Below are 18,262 nucleotides of genomic sequence, written 5' to 3'. Positions count from 1 at the left end.
TTTGTTTGTCAATGGATATTTATATGCAGTGTCTAATTGAAATGTAATATAAACTTGTTTTTAGATACTGAAAATTTTTAGGCCAGAAATATCGTTAATGAAAATATGTAACACTATAAGATTAACCAAATAGTCCACAACAAACTAAATTGACTATGATAAAGGAAAAGTAAAATTCATTCATTCAACAAATATTTATTGATTACCTACTATGCATCAGTCAACAACAACAAAATCTCTGCCTTCATGGAACCCACATTCTAATAGAATTCAGAAGCAAGAATAGCAGTTGATATTACAGGATCAACATAAGACAACACTAATGGTCTTTCAGATTGTCTTGTGGGGTGGGCCTGAATTACTTCTAAATGCCTGCCCTGTGTATGATCTGAAGCTTTGTCTCAGACAGAATTGGATTGTGAGTTGAATCATATTGGTATTGGTAGTATCTAGGTGAAAATAGGTCCAGAGAACTCATGAGTAAATAATTCATTTCTTAGAGTAATAAAGCATAGAATATTGAAAGTTAAATGGGCACTTTTCCCTCCCCCAGTATAATCAATTTCCATAGGAATTGTTTCTAGCCAGCTGGCTGTGAGACAAGCTGAATAGAGACTAGAAGGTTTCAAATATTTTTAAATCAAAATATTTACAAAGATAACTATCCTGCTCATTTTAAAACCCTCTTTGTAGCCAGGATTTCTTCTCAATATCAAATTAAGAAATCTATGTATAAAAATACCAAATCACTATGTTGTACACCTAAGGCTAATATAATATTGTATGTTAATTATAATTCAATAAAAAAAGAAGTTTAACAGCTGAGCCTTCTGGGGAATCTATATTTCTTTACACAGGGTCTCAAAGTAGTGGTAAACTTTTAGATCAGAATTTGGCTATGTGTTCAGTTTAGAAGACTGCCATTAGTGATTATCAGTATGCTCCACTAAGTGCCAATGGCAGACTTAAATAGACAGAAGAAAGAGAATCAAGAGGGAAAAATAGTTACAATGAAGTGGTAGAACTTACCTATCTGCTATGTATTACCTTTCCTTGGTTGTTAATCTATAACTACTTCTGAAAATGGAAGTAGAAAAATACTTGCTGGTTTTGATTTGGAAATTTAATTGGTATACCTAAAATAGGACTTAAAATTTTTTCTTTTCAGAAATTTAAGTACTCTCTAAAAGAGAAATGTGTCCATGTGTCAACTTGGCAAATTCAAATTTTCTAAGTCATTAATTTAGAAAAGTGAAATCTGTTTGGTTAATTGGTGACATCTTTTAATGAGAAGCTTGAGTTTTGTTGAGGAAAGAAATGTTCAGACAATCCTATGGCCTTTAAAAAGTTTGGCTTTATACTGCCAGGCAGTCAGTTACTAAGAGGAGAACATAACAGTTGTAATTGAGTAGCTTGAACCTCCTGGAGATTTCCAAGCTGTATCCTATAATATATTATGGTCATGTTAAGCAGTGTATTAATTCAGGGCACCTTGGAAGGCTGCTGGGGAGTATCACTTGATAACTGAAATGCTCACTTGTTGATATTTAACTCATAGTCTCAGGCTCTTACCAGGAGTCCTCAGGGCACTGCTACTTTAAAAGAGGGAAGGCAAAGAATTCCCTGGTGGTCCAGTGGTTAGGACTCCGCGCTCTCACCGCCAAGGGGCGTGAGTTCAATCCCTGGTCAGGGAACTAAGATCCCACATGCCGCGCAGCACGACCAAGAAAAAAAAAAAAAGAGGGCACAGTTTGACACACCAGTTTTGTATCTCATGCTACCATCATAGCATCAAAAAATAGACATTTAAATCATGACTAATGTCAACGCACAGTATAATGAAATAGTTGATGATTTCAGTGATTTTAAACTTTTCTTTCTTTTTTTGATGTTTGTGCAGCAATGAAAACTGCTGGATGTAACTTAGATAAGGTAAATATTCTTCCTAATGCTCTGATCACTCCACTCATATCAAGCAGTGTGATTAAGAGTGAAGATGTTACTCCAATGGAAGTAACAGCAGAGAAAAGATCTTCCCCTATTTTTAAGGTGAGCTGTATTGACTAGTGCCCTACATGTTAACCTCAAATATAAAAATTGCTATATTTTGAGTAGTTTGATTTCTTTTCCCCATATTTATGCTTTTTACTTCTCCTATTTCTTTTATATCTGTTTCTCTTTGGATTTACTTAATGAATTTTGCTTTGCAGAGTAAATGATTTTATATTCAAATAAAATAGCCTGCAAAGCAACTTCCAGTATACATTTTTTTAACATCTTTATTGGAGTATAATTGCTTTACAATGGTGTGTTAGTTTCTGCTGTATCACAAAGTGAATCAGCTATATGCTAATATACATTTTTGACAAGGGAGGAACTAATACATTAGCTAGACTTTTGTGATGTGTGGTATTAATGAAAGTACTGGTTTTAGCATTTTCAAAACTAGAGACATTTTATTTCCTTTTCTCCCTCAGTCTTTTCCTATAACTCCTTTTCCATTTTACCTTTGTTCCCCCCTCCCAACAATGTTACCAGTGATCTACAAATGGAGATATTTTTAAATTGGCTATTAATTCATCAACCATAGAATTATTATGTTCTTACTCTCCAGCAGCTGATTATTCTTCTACTTCTACTTGTTTGACTATCTTTGCTTATAATACTTATTTAAAAATGCCGATGACAGTAAGACATAATGTTATCACTGAGAATCACAGTCTTACACCTGTTTTCCAAATAATAATATAGAGGGGAAAATTGGCCCTGCATATGTTTTTATAATAATAATAATTTTTGAAGTATTATATGAGCTCATTTAATATTTATATGTACATGTTATTTGGCGATTTTTATTTTTTAGACTACAAAGACAGTTGGATCCACTCAACAAACATTAGAAAATATCTCTAACATAGCCGGAAATGGGTCTTTTTCATCATCATCATCATCTTCCCACTTACCTTCTGAAAACGAAAAGCAGCAACAGATTCAGCCCAAGGCATACAACCCAGAGACCCTGACAACTATCCAAACACAGGACATTTCACAGCCTGGTACCTTTCCAGCAGTTTCTGCTTCTAGTCAGCTGCCCAACAGTGATGCACTACTGCAGCAGGCTACACAGTTTCAGACAAGAGAAACTCAGTCTAGAGAGGTATTACAGTCAGATGGTACAGTGGTTAATTTGTCACACCTGACTGAGGCGTCACAGCAACAGCAGCAGTCACCACTACAAGAACAAGCACAGACTTTACAGCAGCAGATTTCATCAAATATTTTCCCATCACCAAATAGTGTGAGTCAGCAGCTACAGAATACAATTCAACAGCTGCAGGCTGGAAGTTTTACAGGCAGTACTACTAGTGGCAGCAATGGAAATGTTGACTTGGTCCAACAAGTTTTAGAGGCACAACAACAGTTATCTTCAGTTTTATTTTCTGCTCCAGATGGTAATGAGAATGTTCAAGAACAGCTTAGTGCAGACATTTTTCAACAAGTCAGTCAAATTCAAAATAGCGTAAGCCCTGGAATGTTTTCCTCAACAGAGCCAGCAGTCCATACCAGACCAGATAATTTAATAGCTGGAAGAGCTGAAAGTGTTCACCCACAGAATGAAAACACATTATCTAATCAACAACAGCAACAACAGCAACAGCAAGTGATGGAATCATCAGCTGCAATGGTGATAGAGATGCAACAGAGTATCTGCCAGGCAGCTGCCCAGATTCAGTCAGAGCTATTTCCTTCAACTGCTTCAGCAAATGGAAACCTTCAGCAGTCTCCAGTATACCAGCAGACTTCTCATATGATGAGTGCGTTATCAGCCAATGAGGACATGCAAATGCAATGTGAATTGTTTTCTTCTCCTCCTGCAGTTTCTGGAAATGAAACTGCTACAACCACCACACAGCAGGTTGCAACTCCTGGCACCACCATGTTTCAGACATCAAGTTCAGCAGATGGAGAAGAAACTGGAGCACAAGCAAAACAGATTCAGAACAGTGTCTTTCAGACCATGGTCCAAATGCAACATAGTGGGGACAGTCAACCTCAAGTTAGCCTTTTTTCATCTACGAAAAGTATGATAAGCGTTCAAAATAATGGTACCCCGCAGCAAGGTAATGGTTTATTCCAGCAAGGTAATGAGATGATGTCGCTCCAATCAGGGAATTTTTTGCCGCAGTCTTCTCATTCACAGGCTCAACTCTTTCATCCTCAGAATCCTATTGCTGATGCTCAGAACCTTTCCCAGGAAACTCAAGGTTCTATTTTTCATAGTCCAAGTCCTATTGTCCACAGTCAGACTTCTACAACCTCCTCTGAACAAATGCAGCCTCCAATGTTTCACTCTCAAAATACCATGGCTGTGCTACAGGGCTCTTCTGTTCCTCAAGACCAGCAGTCAGCCAACATATTTCTTTCCCAGAGTCCAATGAATAATCTTCAAACTAACACAGTAGCCCAAGAAGAACAGATTTCATTTTTTGCAGCTCAGAATTCAATTTCTCCACTTCAGTCAACATCAAACACTGAGCAGCAAGCTGCATTCCAACAGCAGACTCCAATACCACACATCCAGACCCCTATGCTTTCCCAAGAACAGGCACAGCCCTCCCAGCAAGGTCTGTTTCAGCCTCAGGTTTCCTTGGGCTCCCTTCCTCCTAATCCAATGCCTCAAAACCAACAAGGAACAATCTTCCAGTCACAGCACTCAATGGTTGCCATCCAGAGTAACTCTGCATCCCAGGAGCAGCAGCAGCAGCAGCAGCAGCAGCAGCAGCAGCAGCAGCAGCAGCAGCAGCAGCAGCAGCAGCAGAGCATTTTATTCAGCAATCAGAATACCATGGCTCCAATGGCATCTCAAAAGCAGCCACCACCAAACATGATATTCAACCCGAGTCAAAATCCAATGGCTAATCAAGAGCAGCAGAACCAGTCAATTTTTCATCAACAAAATAATATGGCCCCAATGAATCAAGAACAGCAGCCCATGCAATTTCAGAACCAGCCCACAGTTTCCTCACTTCAGAACCCAGGTCCTGCCCAGTCCGAATCATCACAGACCTCCTTGTTCCATAGCTCTCCTCAGATTCAGTTGGTCCAAGGGTCACCCAGTTCTCAAGAGCAGCAAGTAACACTCTTCCTTTCTCCAGCATCCATGTCTGCATTGCAGAACAGTATAAACCAACAAGACATGCAACAGTCTCCCCTTTATTCCCCTCAGAACAACATGCCTGGAATCCAGGGAGCCACATCTTCACCTCAACCACAGGCTACTTTATTTCACAACACTACAGGAGGCACAATGAACCAACTACAAAATTCTCCTGGCTCTTCTCAGCAGACTTCAGGAATGTTCTTATTTGGCATTCAAAATAGTAAGAAACTCTTTCTAATTTCTCATTTCTTAAATGTTATTGGTCGAAATGGTCACATTATTATTACTAGAAGAAAGCACAACATAGTGGTTTTAAGAGCACGGATTGTAGTTAGACAGAATCGAGTTCAAATCCCAGCTATACATCTTACAGACTGAGACCTTAGACAGGATATTTGACCTGCATGAGCCTCAGTTTCCATATCTAAAGTGGTGGTAATATTACATACTTGAAAAGGATATTGGGAGGATTAAATGTGGTAACATATATAAATGTATGTGTTTGCCATTTTAAGATACAAACTTGAAAGGAAAATGAAGTAAGAATGACAGAAAATTTTTCAGCCAATTAAAGTAAGTAGTTTCCAAGGAGGTAGAAAACCATGTTTCTTTAAATGTTTATATAGCAAGGAAATTATATAGGACTTATGGTGATAACTAAGCATTGTTGTATTTTTATACTGCTTAGAGGAAACCTAGGGTGAATTCTACTACTGTTCAATGAAAACCTTTTTGGAGGCTGTCAGGTGCCTCGCTTTTAACTCTATAATGAGCAAACACAGTAATGAATTTACCTTAGCCACTAATAAATACCTTCTTATGAATCTTAACAGAAAATAACTAATCAGATAGCTTCTCTATTTTAAATATCTCTGCAGACTGTAGTCAGCTTTTAACTTCTGGACCAGCTACATTGCCAGATCAGTTGATGGCCATAAGTCAGCCAGGCCAACCACAAAACGAGGGCCAGCCACCTGTGACAACACTTCTTTCTCAGCAAATGCCAGAGAATTCTCCACTGGCATCCTCTATAAACACCAATCAGGACATTGAAAAGATTGATTTGCTTGTTTCATTGCAAAACCAAGGGAACAACTTAACTGGCTCCTTTTAACTGGATATGTGAGTATTGCATTTTGGCTTTTTTCTTGTTGAAAAGCATCAATAAATTTTATTCTTAGCAGATTTGAGTTAAGTAATAACACTGTTAGGACTCTGATCTTTTAAAATATGGCTTTCTCACAAGATGGTACTTTTTTACCCTAAATAAATTACTCTGAATGATAGCTTAGGTCATATTGTTAATACTGGGCATTCCTTCTGGCTCTAAGCTTCTTTTCCTTGGAATGACAGAACATCTGATGAATGTACTATATATCAGATATAATTATGTCTCATATCTCCATTCCTCAAGAAATAAATATTGAATCTGAAACGTCTGACAGTATAAATATGATAAAATATCATTTGTAGTACTGTAATATACTTTGGGATCATTCAGGGCTACGGGAACTTTGTAAAGGCTTTCCCTCCCTATTGAGTTATATTAAACCTCTTCTTTTTTTAGAAATTCCATGAAGAAAATCCTGATTTCAAGATACCCTGAGATCTTGTGATTCCATGAGGATTATTGAACTGTTACTTTAAAAAGAAAACAAAATATGAAAAACTGTGATTGAATAAATGGATGGATTTTACTCTGACTGCAAAAGGGCACACCTATGCTGCCTATTGCAGTGATTAACCACCATTGTTAACATCTTTTTATTTTATATTCCTAATAACAGTGATGACTGAGAATCTATTTGAGTTTCCAGCTGACAGAATTAATTGTTGCTATTTTCCTAGGCATTATTTCTTTAAAAATACAGTTTAAATTGATAAGCTGGATCACTCAGTTATTATTGCTATTAGAAAATAATTCATGTTTCATGTTTACTTTTGTTCTTCATTCAGATTTTCTTTCCTGCATTTAGTCAAGTAGTGGCTTTTGAAAAAGGAAAGTTCAAATCATAACTTAGGCTGTGATTTTTCAATATAAAAAGCACAGCTATTGGCCAAAGTGAAGCAATCTTTATTCTGTTTTTATAGAGAAACTGAAGGGGTAACATTCTGACAGGTAAGCTGTATTAAGAGCTCTACACAGATAAGAGGACTCTATCACAGACAACACACAAACTGGGAACAGCTGGAATGCTATTGATTTTATTTTTCAGAGAGTTGTTAATTCTCTGTGTTTCTGTTAAGGGTTTTAGCCATAACTGTGCATAGAAAAATATAAACATCTTGCTCTATTTAAAAATGAAGGGGATAATATATGGTAAATTAAGTTCTGATATCCTCCTACAGTAGTTAAAACTGACAGAGTAATTCAAGTCTGTTTTCTTCTTATCCCAGTCTTGAACTGGTATTCCCTTTTTATGTTCAGCGATACTATTCTTCCCCTCTTCTTCACTTTATTTTAGACAATTAGTAATATACTACTAGCTTTGTGATCCTGTAGTAACTTAAATGAAAAGACCACTTTGATCTGGGGTAACCCAGCAACTCCTGCAGCACAGGCCGGGGGGGTATCCTTTCAGGAATGAGGGGAGCTGACTCCTGAGAAACAAGAAACAATGCATTTTTTTTCCATGAACGGTGCTGTTCTGAAGTCTTCAAATTTTTCCCTCTAATAGGAAACAGTGTAAATGTTAATCTGAAAAAAAAAAAGACAAACTAAAATTTCTTGAAACATCACTTCTCCCTGAGCTGCAGTGAGTGTAATTCACTTGTCACCTCAGTGCTTTACAGTTTGAAGTGGTCACTTATCTGATGGTTCCCACAAGCCTTAGGCTTTACAGGGTCATATCATTGACTTAATATGAAGAATTAATTTGTGTTACATCTATAGAGAGCAAAATAACACACTCCAGAACTTGCAGTTGTAGCATTAGTTATACAGATTTGGGTGTTCTCACCACCCATGGGATGCCTGCTTCTCTCTACAACCTGTTGTCTGGACACATGCTTATGTCTTACTCTCCTTTTGGCATGTAGAAAGCTGTTAATACAGTTTAAGGCCAAATTGTGTGTGGCTTCTATAGGTAGATAAGATGTTTTGGCATTCTTGTCCGTTTCATTTATTTTTTAAGTGTACAAAAATTAGCCTGTTAATTGTTTGTTGAAGGCTACAATTCTGTTTTTTATTTTTTCTATCCGATACATTTAGCTGAACTTTGTGGAATTGTGGTGTTGGTTTTGTTTATATAGTCAGATTTTTCCCCCTTTTTGTGATGGTCTTCCTTGGTTCTTTGTGCTCTTCTTTAATTTGTTTTTTCTCTTTGTTCTCATTTATTCTTCCTTCCACCCCCAACCCTTTCTTTCTCTCTCTGATTGAGAGGCATTGAATTATGTTTTCAGTAGTACAGGCTTCTTGCCGATATGAAGGGAACTTTTCAGAAAGAGACCTACTCTGGGTCATTTAATTTTGAATACAGTTTTCAATCGTTCAAGTTTTGGATGGTTTATATCTAATGTGTGTTTCATTTTTTTGGAAAGCTATATTTTGTATTTAGGAAATGGTATACTATTTTGCTATTTGTACTGAGTGAGTACATTGGCATAAATATAGAAATTTATATATATACATATATATAAACTATTCTTTTTTTGCCACACATTTTTGTGGTAAATTTGTGAGTTTGTCTGATGTTCTACCACAACGTGGCGTCTGATAAAAGTGAGGGGGGGTTTGTTATGTCTTTATTGAGTATTTAAGTATCTTTTGAAACAAATGACCTTTTCATCTGTGGCCATTCCATCAGGTGGTTCCTTGATGTGATTAGTGGGCTAAAGGCAGCTCACTGTGTGTTCGCTGGATCTTTCACTCAGCAAAACGTTAGAGTAAGGAAACCCATCCAGGCAGTTGTGTCAAGTGGAGTTTCACAAGAATGAGCCATTCAGTCTTTGCTCACTATATATTTAATATTTTATTATTGTTGTTATTGTTATTATTAATTGGCTTTCTGTATTCTATGCCTTTTATTTATAAAGACACTAAAAAAAACCCATGTTTGTAATTTTAATAACATTTTCCCCATCTTGTAATATCCAGAGCTACTTTATAAATTCTCTAAACCAAAAGCATTTTCCTCAATATATCTCTCTCTCCCCACCCCATCAGGAAAATTTACCCAGTATAGTTCAGGGTATGAGAAGGACCACACAATCCAGTGCTTCAGTTTTAAAATGTAAAACTCTTAACTGCAGAGGGTTGACTCATGTCAACCCACTGGTATAAAAATAAGAAGTAGAAATAAAATGCTGTAAGTTTATTTCTGAGTTTTCTGAATTTTTTCCCAAGAGATTACACAGGAGACTCAGGAAGTCTGTTTGTTCATCAAGTTCCAGTTAGAATGTTAACACTGCTGTATGGATAAAGTGGTGGCAAGAAGACTGGCTTGGGTGCTGACTTCTGTTATTTAGCAAGAAGTTTATCATTGTAAAATGCTGATTGCCAATGCCAAGTCACCAGGGACCAATTTTCTGTTTTATAATATCTAAGTTTAGAACAGAACATACACCTGAACTGTAGTGGTTTGATTGGATGGAGGCAGAAAACCCAATTTTTATTTTCATAAGTTTTGTGGTTATTTGTACAAGGGCTGTGCTAAGATACCATATTCTTATTCAATAATGATGGATTTTTTTTTTTACATTGTTAAATGTTCCTTACCCCTAAAAGGTCAATGTTAAGTATAGCATTCAGAACATACTATTTGGTTACAAAAAGTACTCGTCTTCTTATTGAAGAGTTAGCTTAGTGGTCAGTGGTTGATACTTGTGCTAATAATGCAGTTTCAAGATTACTGTTACAAGTTATATCTACATATAGGAGAGACTCCATGAGCCAACAGAGGCCTTGGAAACAACAATTTATTAAATTTACTTATGGCAGAAGGACCTAAATAAACTATAAACCACATTTTATTCCTTTTTATCGTTACATTCAATTGTTCTTGCTTTTAACAACTCACATTAATGCTTGGAGCTTACCTGTGTGTCTGCATGAGTGTGCGCGTGTGTGTGTGTGTGTGTGTGTTTTATTCCTTATTGTCATTCCATTATATATCCACACCAACATGGGAGAAAATAATTAGAAGTCATATTTTGCTTCTGAGCTTTATCATGTTATGTTACCTTACTCTAATTACAAATAGAGTATCATGTTGTTATCTAACCAATGCAAATCTGTTTTCGCCAGTCTCCCTAGAACAGGTTTATGAAGGGCTTTGTTTATTATAGAAGCAGTATTAATGAGGGACCTTTCTTCCTTTCTTTTTTTGTAATACTGTATATGCTGTAGTTGGGAATTTCATTATAGTGCATTTCTTGCCCATCAGAACCTCAGTTTATCTGCCTAGGAAAAATTGTGTCAAAGGGAATGAGAAAAGAAGTTATATTTGAGTCCCTCCAGAACAAAGATAATAATTCCTTTTGACCATTTAAGCCATTGTAGATGCTTATTTTGGAAAAGTGAAGTCTGTTTAGATGCATCAGCAATTATAGACCAGAAATTAAATGCTTTAATAACCAAAATCTCAAATTCAGCATGGTTTATAAATATTCACTAGGAGTAATTTGAGAATGTTTCATCTTTCTGGTGAGAATTTCTGTTATAGTATCTGTTTTCCAGTTGACTTTTTTCTAATTAATTGAAAATTATATGAGATCTGTTAGCTTTACTCTGCTTCATGACCACAGGCTTCATCCCTAACCAAGACAGCCACATTATATCTGCATGCCTTTGGTTATATGGAGAGCCTTAATGAGAGAGAGAGAGAGAGAGAGAGAGAGAGAGAGAGAGAGAGAGAGACACTGACTGTATATAGTTCATCACCTTTAGAATCTCATAACATGTATTAAAAAAAGGTTTTCTTCTCTGCTTATTTGTGTCACTAGAGCTAAATCATGAAGATAATGTTCATACTATAGTAAATATCAGAATAATACCTAGAATATCATTTGTGAATTGTCCCAGCACTCTACTTACTTCTTTAATCCTCATTTGTTTTTGTGTCATTCTAGCCTCACTTATTAATAAAATTCTATTTTTACTCCATTTTCTCTTTCAGGAAATTTTTTTAAATTAATATTTTATATCTAGATTAAATGCTTATGGAAAAGTGCCTTTTTACCATGTTAGTGCCCCTTTCTTGTAATTTCATTTTTCATTGTTGCCAAAAACACATTGCAAATGACTTTAATAGTCTCAACTTTCATTTTTTCTATTTAGTCATTCTTTTCTCCATTTTTTGATCACCATAGAAACAACTTCATAACTTTCTAACGCCCTTTGGCATAAGAGGAACAAAAAAGATACATAGCTAGAATTGTTTCTTTGAAGGAGGCTAAGTGAAAGATCACAAAATTATACTATTTAGCCTTTATAGAAATTAGCTAAATTTGTCTTCATCTTGACCAACTAATAATAGGTCTTAACTGAATGCTATCGAAAATTTTACTATATGTGAGACTATGTACACAAATGTGGATAGTTAAATTTCAGAAAGGTAGTGTTTGAAGCACCTTCTCTGATCTTTATTATAAGATGGGTGAAAATAAACCACTAACACATAGTTTAGGTAAAGCTTAGTAATGTCAATTTTTCTAACCATACAGAGTCAAATAATTCATTATAGTGTACTTCTTGTCCATCAGAACTTTAGAAATCTGCCTGTGAAAAATAGTGTCAAAGGAAATGAAGTTGTATCTGAGTCCCTCCAGAACTAAAATAATTCCTTGCAGCCAAATACAGTTGGATTGAGTATCCCTCTGTTTTTTGTTAATTTTGCCTATGTTCCAGCTCCTTACCATAGTGGTGGTGCCTGAAGAAAGAGCCATCAGCAACAAACAGGTCAGGAGAGTAGTAGCTTAGGGATAGAGCTGCTTTCCCCATGTGAGTATTTCCATGACTGTTAGTGGCACTAAAGACTGCAAACCTTTATGCAATATTCTCAATACCCTAATGATATTATGCACTTTAATCATTCCAAAGAAGTCAAGAATGCTGTATAGTGATGATTCCTTCTTGATGAGTATATCTTAACTGTTTAGAATATTTATGTCCCTTTTTATTTTGGATAGCCAACTTGGTATGTTATGGGAATATTTTCTAAAATGTATAGTAGGACTTAAGACTTTGAAATGTAACTGACTATAAGGGGAAATTATTACACTTCAGAAAATCATTTTAGAAACATTAAAATGTTCAGCTTTCTAATTATATGTTTGAGAGTTAATTAAAACCAGCCCTCTTCCTATATTTTTTGTTTCATATTAATAGCATTATAGTATATAGTTTTCTACATATATAGTATGTATAAACCAATGGTTCTCAAAGTGTGGTCCTCAGCCCACCAGCCAACATCCGTATCACCTGGGAACTAGTTTAAAATGCAAAATCTTGGGCCTTATCCCAGGCATAGTGAATCAGAAACTCTGGAGTGGGACTCAGCAATCTGTTTTTTAACAAGCCTTTCAGGTGATTCTGATACATGCTAAAGTTTGAGAACCACTGGTGTAAACTGTATACAGTAAGATCTAGAAAGGGCTTTTTTTTCCCACTCAAACAGACACAGTTATACATTGTTTTTAATGTAAATTCAATTTAACCTGGTTATCTATAATCATTTATTGGCAATGCTAATTTATTCTCAGTACTGCCTATAGAAATACAGTATATTTTATGTACATATACAATTAGTCTAGTTATTGATAATTCAGTTAACTTAGTTTGGCATTTTCATACCACTTACTAAAAAGTTTACATTAAATGACTGATTTAAATATAGAGGTGCAATGTTCTGTGTTTATTTTAACTATTATGACAGTTAAGTAGCTAATACAATTGACGGGTGCTAAAGTCTCCTGTTTATCCGTAAAATGGATACATTGTGGGCAGTGATAATAAAAGCTTTCTTTTCATTGCCTCTTACTTTACCAGCAGACCACAATTTTGGCCCATCTAGACCAACTCTCAGAACAAAATTATTTCTCATTCCTTATATTTACATTTGTATCTGAGCTATTAAATAACATAGCTAGCCAGGTCAACAAAGCACCTTATTTAATTTCTTTTTTTAACAGATAAATCTTCTTTTAAAATAGCTTGCTTTGTATGCGAATTGATGCACTAGAATTTAACTATCCTTGGAACTTAAGCTTCAGACACGATGTTAAACAGACACTGTATTATTTAATTTGAGCATTAATTTTGAGCATAATTCAGTACCTCCATAATTGTTGGTGTTTACAAATCACCAATTAATAATAATAATAATAAACTCATGTAAGAAAAGTGAACATTGCAAAATGAAAATAATTGTACACTCACTTTATGAAAATCACCACTGCTGTCTTTGCTTAAAACGAGCAGTGGAAATACAAGTGGCTTACTCTGCAAACTTTGGTGCTGGAAATACATAGGCAAGCTGTTGGGAGATGCTCTAGCTACATTCCTCCTTTCTTGTTCCCCTTCCCCTCTTCCCCACTTTATTGCATACTGTATTTGTATATCCAAAGCATTATACCATACCACAATTCTGTTCAACTCCAACTTGTAATATTTCCTTTAAAAGGCTCTGTGTTTAACCGTATCACCCTGTTTTGTTTTGTTTTTTTTTCCAGAAGTAACTTGCCTGATTTGAAATAGTTTGTATTATTATTATTATTATTATTATTATTTTAGCTAATGAACCTCAGGACAGCACACACACACACACACACATCTCAGATGTTTGAGAGTGGCTTTGGAATCAGACTGTGTCCAATAAAGAACTGTCCTGCATGGAAGTGTTTATGACTTTCATAGCGACAAACTGATTCCAATGATATTAAGCTAATTTCCTTTGATCTAATGAATGTATCTGCTTACCTTGTTCCCTTACATTGAATTGATAAGCTCCAAGTATTTATTACTTTTTTTGGACAATTTTTACTGTTTCATTCATTTCTTTTACTTAGTCTTTTAATGAATATACTACAGTTATGTTATTAACCTGTTCTCAAGTGGTTTAGCTACCATTCTGCCATTTAACTTTTTTATTTAATTTTATTTGCTTGAGCACACTGATCAACCACTGAACTGCCTTCTTCCATTGTCCTGCAATGATGTAAGTAAGGGTTACATTTTTGTGTATATGGCTTTCATAGTTGGGATTTCAGAGCACTGACACCAGATATTTTCAGTTTATTCTCTGAGGGAATTTCATTTGCATCTATGTTTTTAGCTATCTGTGATAACTTGTTAAATATTAAAAAGATATTTTGCTTCTATTGGAACATTTGTATACTTGCAACTATATTTCTGTAAACAGCTGCAGTCAAAAATAAAACATTGAAAGTTTTCATTTTGTAGTAGTTAACTGTCTTTTTTCCTCAGATTTTATGAATGAAGTCATATCCGTGAATGTCAGTTTTGAGCGACATGAGTATGTGATTGAACTTAAAAAATCAGTAGGAAAAGGTATGAAATATAGAAATATTTTTGAATAGTTACATTGTACCAGGCAGTGTACCAAGTGACTTAGTGTAATAGAATTTTTGTTTGTTTTACTTAGTTTAAACGTTTCATGTTTAGTAAAACAATAGATACGTGTGGTGACAAATCCTGTATTATGGAGGTACTTTTGATGAAAACCAAGTCTCTCCAGTCCTCAGTCCCACACCCAGAGGCAAGCTCTTTTTATTTTTCTGTAAGTTATTTCCATATATATATATATCAGAATGTGGTACATATATCACTAGTGGTGCCCAAAATGATTTCAGGTGATACATGGGTAAACATTATCTTTAAACATATATATATAAGGTTTGTATGTACATTAGACAAACATATAATGTGTCTACTTACTAGACGATGGGGAAATACTAAATAAATACTAATACAGGTGATACATGAATATCATGTATTTGATATATAAACAACTGAAGCTTCAGAAGCACTGCTTTAAACAGTATGCTTATACCTTCTTATCAAATATAGACAGTGTCTGTTGATTCTGTGAAAGTGACTGAATTTTTTAACACATCCAAATGTATATATCTAAATGAGTTGTCACTTCAGGAGTCTAAAGTGACAACAATGCTGCCATTGTTCTAAATATGTTTAAAAGTTGTCTTTTGGCATTTATTGACTTCAGCAGCACTGGAAAGGAGTAATAACCAAATGAAATTAAATAAGTATAAATATCAAAAGTACTGGGGTCCTAAAAACAGCGTATGTGGGCAAAAGACTGATCCGAAAATGGGACCTCATATGAGTGGCTGCCGGAAAGGCTGATGCTATCCTGAGTTACATAATTTAAGTTACAGTGTGCAGAACAAGGGAGATAGCTGTCCTGCTTTACTCCAAGCTGGTAAGAGTCCTGCTCTATTATCTTGTGAGGAGCAGACAGTTCTCAGCAGCCATATAATTAGGCCTGTAAAAGAACCGAACATCATTTATCCCTGCTCAGGACACAGAGGGACTCTAGAAGTATAAAAGCAGCTATAGTTTCTCGACAGCAACACTTAATGGTCTTTCTCTCAGAAAGACAATTGATTACTACTCTTGTCCTCTATTTCATGTTGTCATTGTCCCTGCCTGCATAGTATTTAAAGCATAAGCTCTTTTTTTTTTAAATAAATTTATTTACTTCTTTATTTACTTTTGGCTGCGTTAGGTCTTCGTTGCTGCGCACGGGCTTTCTCTAGCTGCGGCGAGCGGGGGCTACTCTTCGTTGTGGTGCACGGGCTTCTCATTGTGGTGGCTTCTCTTGTTGCGGAGCACGGGCTCTAGGCACGCGGGCTCTAGGGCATATGGGCTCAGTAGTTGTGGCTTGCGGGCTCTAGAGCGCAGGCTCAGTAGTTGTGGCACACGGCCTTAGTTGTTCCGAGGCATGTGGGATCTTCCTGGACCAGGGCTCGAACCCGTGTCCCCTGCATTGGCAGGCAGATTCTTAACCACTGCGCTGCCAGGGAAGTCCAAAAGCATAGGCTCTTGAGTTTGCCTGCTTGGGTGAAGTTCTGGCTCCTATACCTACTGTTTAACCTCTCCATTCCTCAATTTCTTTATTTATAAAGTGGAAAGAAAAATGAATGATCCTCTTAGGGTTGTTATAAGAAGTAAATTAATCAGTGTAAAACTACTTAGTTCCTGGCACACAGGAGCTAAGTGCCTAATAAGTGTACCAGTCCTGTTGCTACTTTGCTCTTCTGCCTCTGGTGCACTGGATCCATATCCTTTTGCTTTTTCAAATACATGCTCCTGTTCCTTTAATTGTCCTCTTTCTTTTTTTAATTTTTAATTTAATTTTTATTTTATATTGGATTATAGTTGATTTTGTTATGTTAGTACAGCAAAGTGATTCAAAGTGATTCAGTTATATGTATACATATATAATTGTCCTCTTTCTCCAGCATCAAAACCTTTCTCTCTGAGTCATACCCACTGGTATATAAATTTTGTGTAATGTCCCTCATCTCTTAAACATATCAAACAATTTTATTTGACCACACATCCCCACATCCCCCATACGTACTATTTCCACTTTCTCTTTTTCATCCTCCTGAACCCATTCCAATCAGGTTTTATCACCCTGCTCTACTGAAATAGCTCATCAGCATCACCAATGGCCACCCAAAAGTCAATCCTGAGGGCTGTTTCACTTGGTTTACCAACAGTGTTTGACACTCTTTGAAACACTTTATTCACTTGGCTTTCAGGACACCACACTCATCTCTTCTGCTTCACTGGCCTTTTCCATTCTCGTCTTCTTGACCTCCTAACATTGGAGAACCCTAGAAGTCAATCATCAGATCTTTATCATAACTCAATTTTTAGGTGTGCTCATCCAGTCAGATTGCTTTACAGACTATGTGTTGAAAATTTCCAAATGTATATCTCCAGCCATAACTTCTTTAACTCCAGGTTCCTATTATCGAACTATCTACTTGACAGTCTTAACAGGCATCTCAGAAATAACATGTCTGAAGTGAAATTTTGATTCTCCCCTTCCCACTCCCAACTTCTGCCACCAATACTCTTTCCAGATTCTTCCCCATCTAAGCAAATGGAATCTCTATTCTTCCAATTGTTTAAGCCAAAATACCTTTGAGGGTTGGGTTTTTTTGGGTTTTTTTGAGGTACACAGGCCTCTCACTGTTGTGGCCTCTCCCGTTGCGGAGCACAGGCTCCGGATGCACAGGCTCAGCGGCCATGGCTCACGGGCCCAGCCGCTCTGCGGCATGTGGGATCCTCCCGGACCAGGGCACGAACCCATGTCCCCTGCATTGGCAGGCGGACTCTCAACCACTGCGCCACCAGGGAAGCCCGGTTTGTTTGTTTTTTGACCTTGATCCAATCCATCATCAAATCCTGTTACTCTGACCTTTGAAATACTTCCAGAATCCAACCACTTCTCAATACATCTATTGCTGTCACTTTGATCCAAAGCATTTGTTGCCTAGATTGTCATAACAGCTTCCCAGCAGTTCTCCCTGCTTCTATCATTGCCCCTTATACTTGATTCTTCACATACCAACCAGATTTAAATGTAAATCATATGTTACACCTCTGCTCAAAACCCTTTAGTGACTTCCTATCTCTACATTTCACAATGCTTGTAATGCCCTTTGTGGTCTGATTCCAGCTTTGTGTCTGACCTATCCCTCTCTTGCTTTCTGTGCTTTAGTCACACTAACTTCCTTGCCCTCCCTAAAGCATACTGATCATGCTGCTGCCTCATGGGTTTGCACTCACATCACTCCTGGCATGTTCTTTCTTCAGGGACCTACATGTATCACTCTCTCACTTTATCAGGGCTTTGCCCAAATATAACCTTATAGGAGAGATCTTTCTTGATCACCCTGTATAAAACTCGTATCCCATCTCTAACCCTCTTACCCTGCTCTTCCTTCCTAGCATTTATTACCACCTGACTGACATTTGTTCTTCTCTCGTTCTTTACTAGAATGCAAACTTCATGAGGCTAGGTTTTTTTGTCTGCTGTATTCCCAGTGCCTCTAGAAGAATGCCTGGCCCATTGATTAGATAAATCAGAATAAATCAGGCAAATC

The 18,262-nt window shown here is 36.5% G+C and overlaps 1 protein-coding gene across 13 annotated transcripts in view; it reads left to right on the top strand.

Moving 5' to 3' along the window:
* The window catches only part of NFAT5 (nuclear factor of activated T cells 5), a 207,033-nt gene extending 192,480 nt beyond the window's left edge, over window positions 1-14,553 (top strand). For all 13 annotated transcript variants that reach the window (XM_082606980.1, XM_082606977.1, XM_082606971.1 and 10 more), the window contains 4 exons: window positions 1,901-2,049; window positions 2,864-5,381; window positions 6,040-6,283; window positions 6,729-14,553. In XM_082606980.1, coding sequence (XP_082463106.1) covers window positions 1,901-2,049; window positions 2,864-5,381; window positions 6,040-6,275 — 2,903 coding nt within the window. In that variant the 3' untranslated portion in view covers window positions 6,276-6,283; window positions 6,729-14,553. The remainder of the gene's footprint in view (window positions 1-1,900; window positions 2,050-2,863; window positions 5,382-6,039; window positions 6,284-6,728) is intronic.
* Window positions 14,554-18,262: the final 3,709 nt, after the last annotated feature.

This window comes from Mesoplodon mirus, assembly GCF_964341445.2.
Source record: "Mesoplodon mirus genome assembly, chromosome: 19".
In the NCBI taxonomy this organism is placed as follows: Eukaryota; Metazoa; Chordata; class Mammalia; order Artiodactyla; family Ziphiidae; genus Mesoplodon; species Mesoplodon mirus.
Note: the sequence above shows the minus strand (reverse complement) of the source record. Positions and strands in the feature narration are given on the sequence as shown.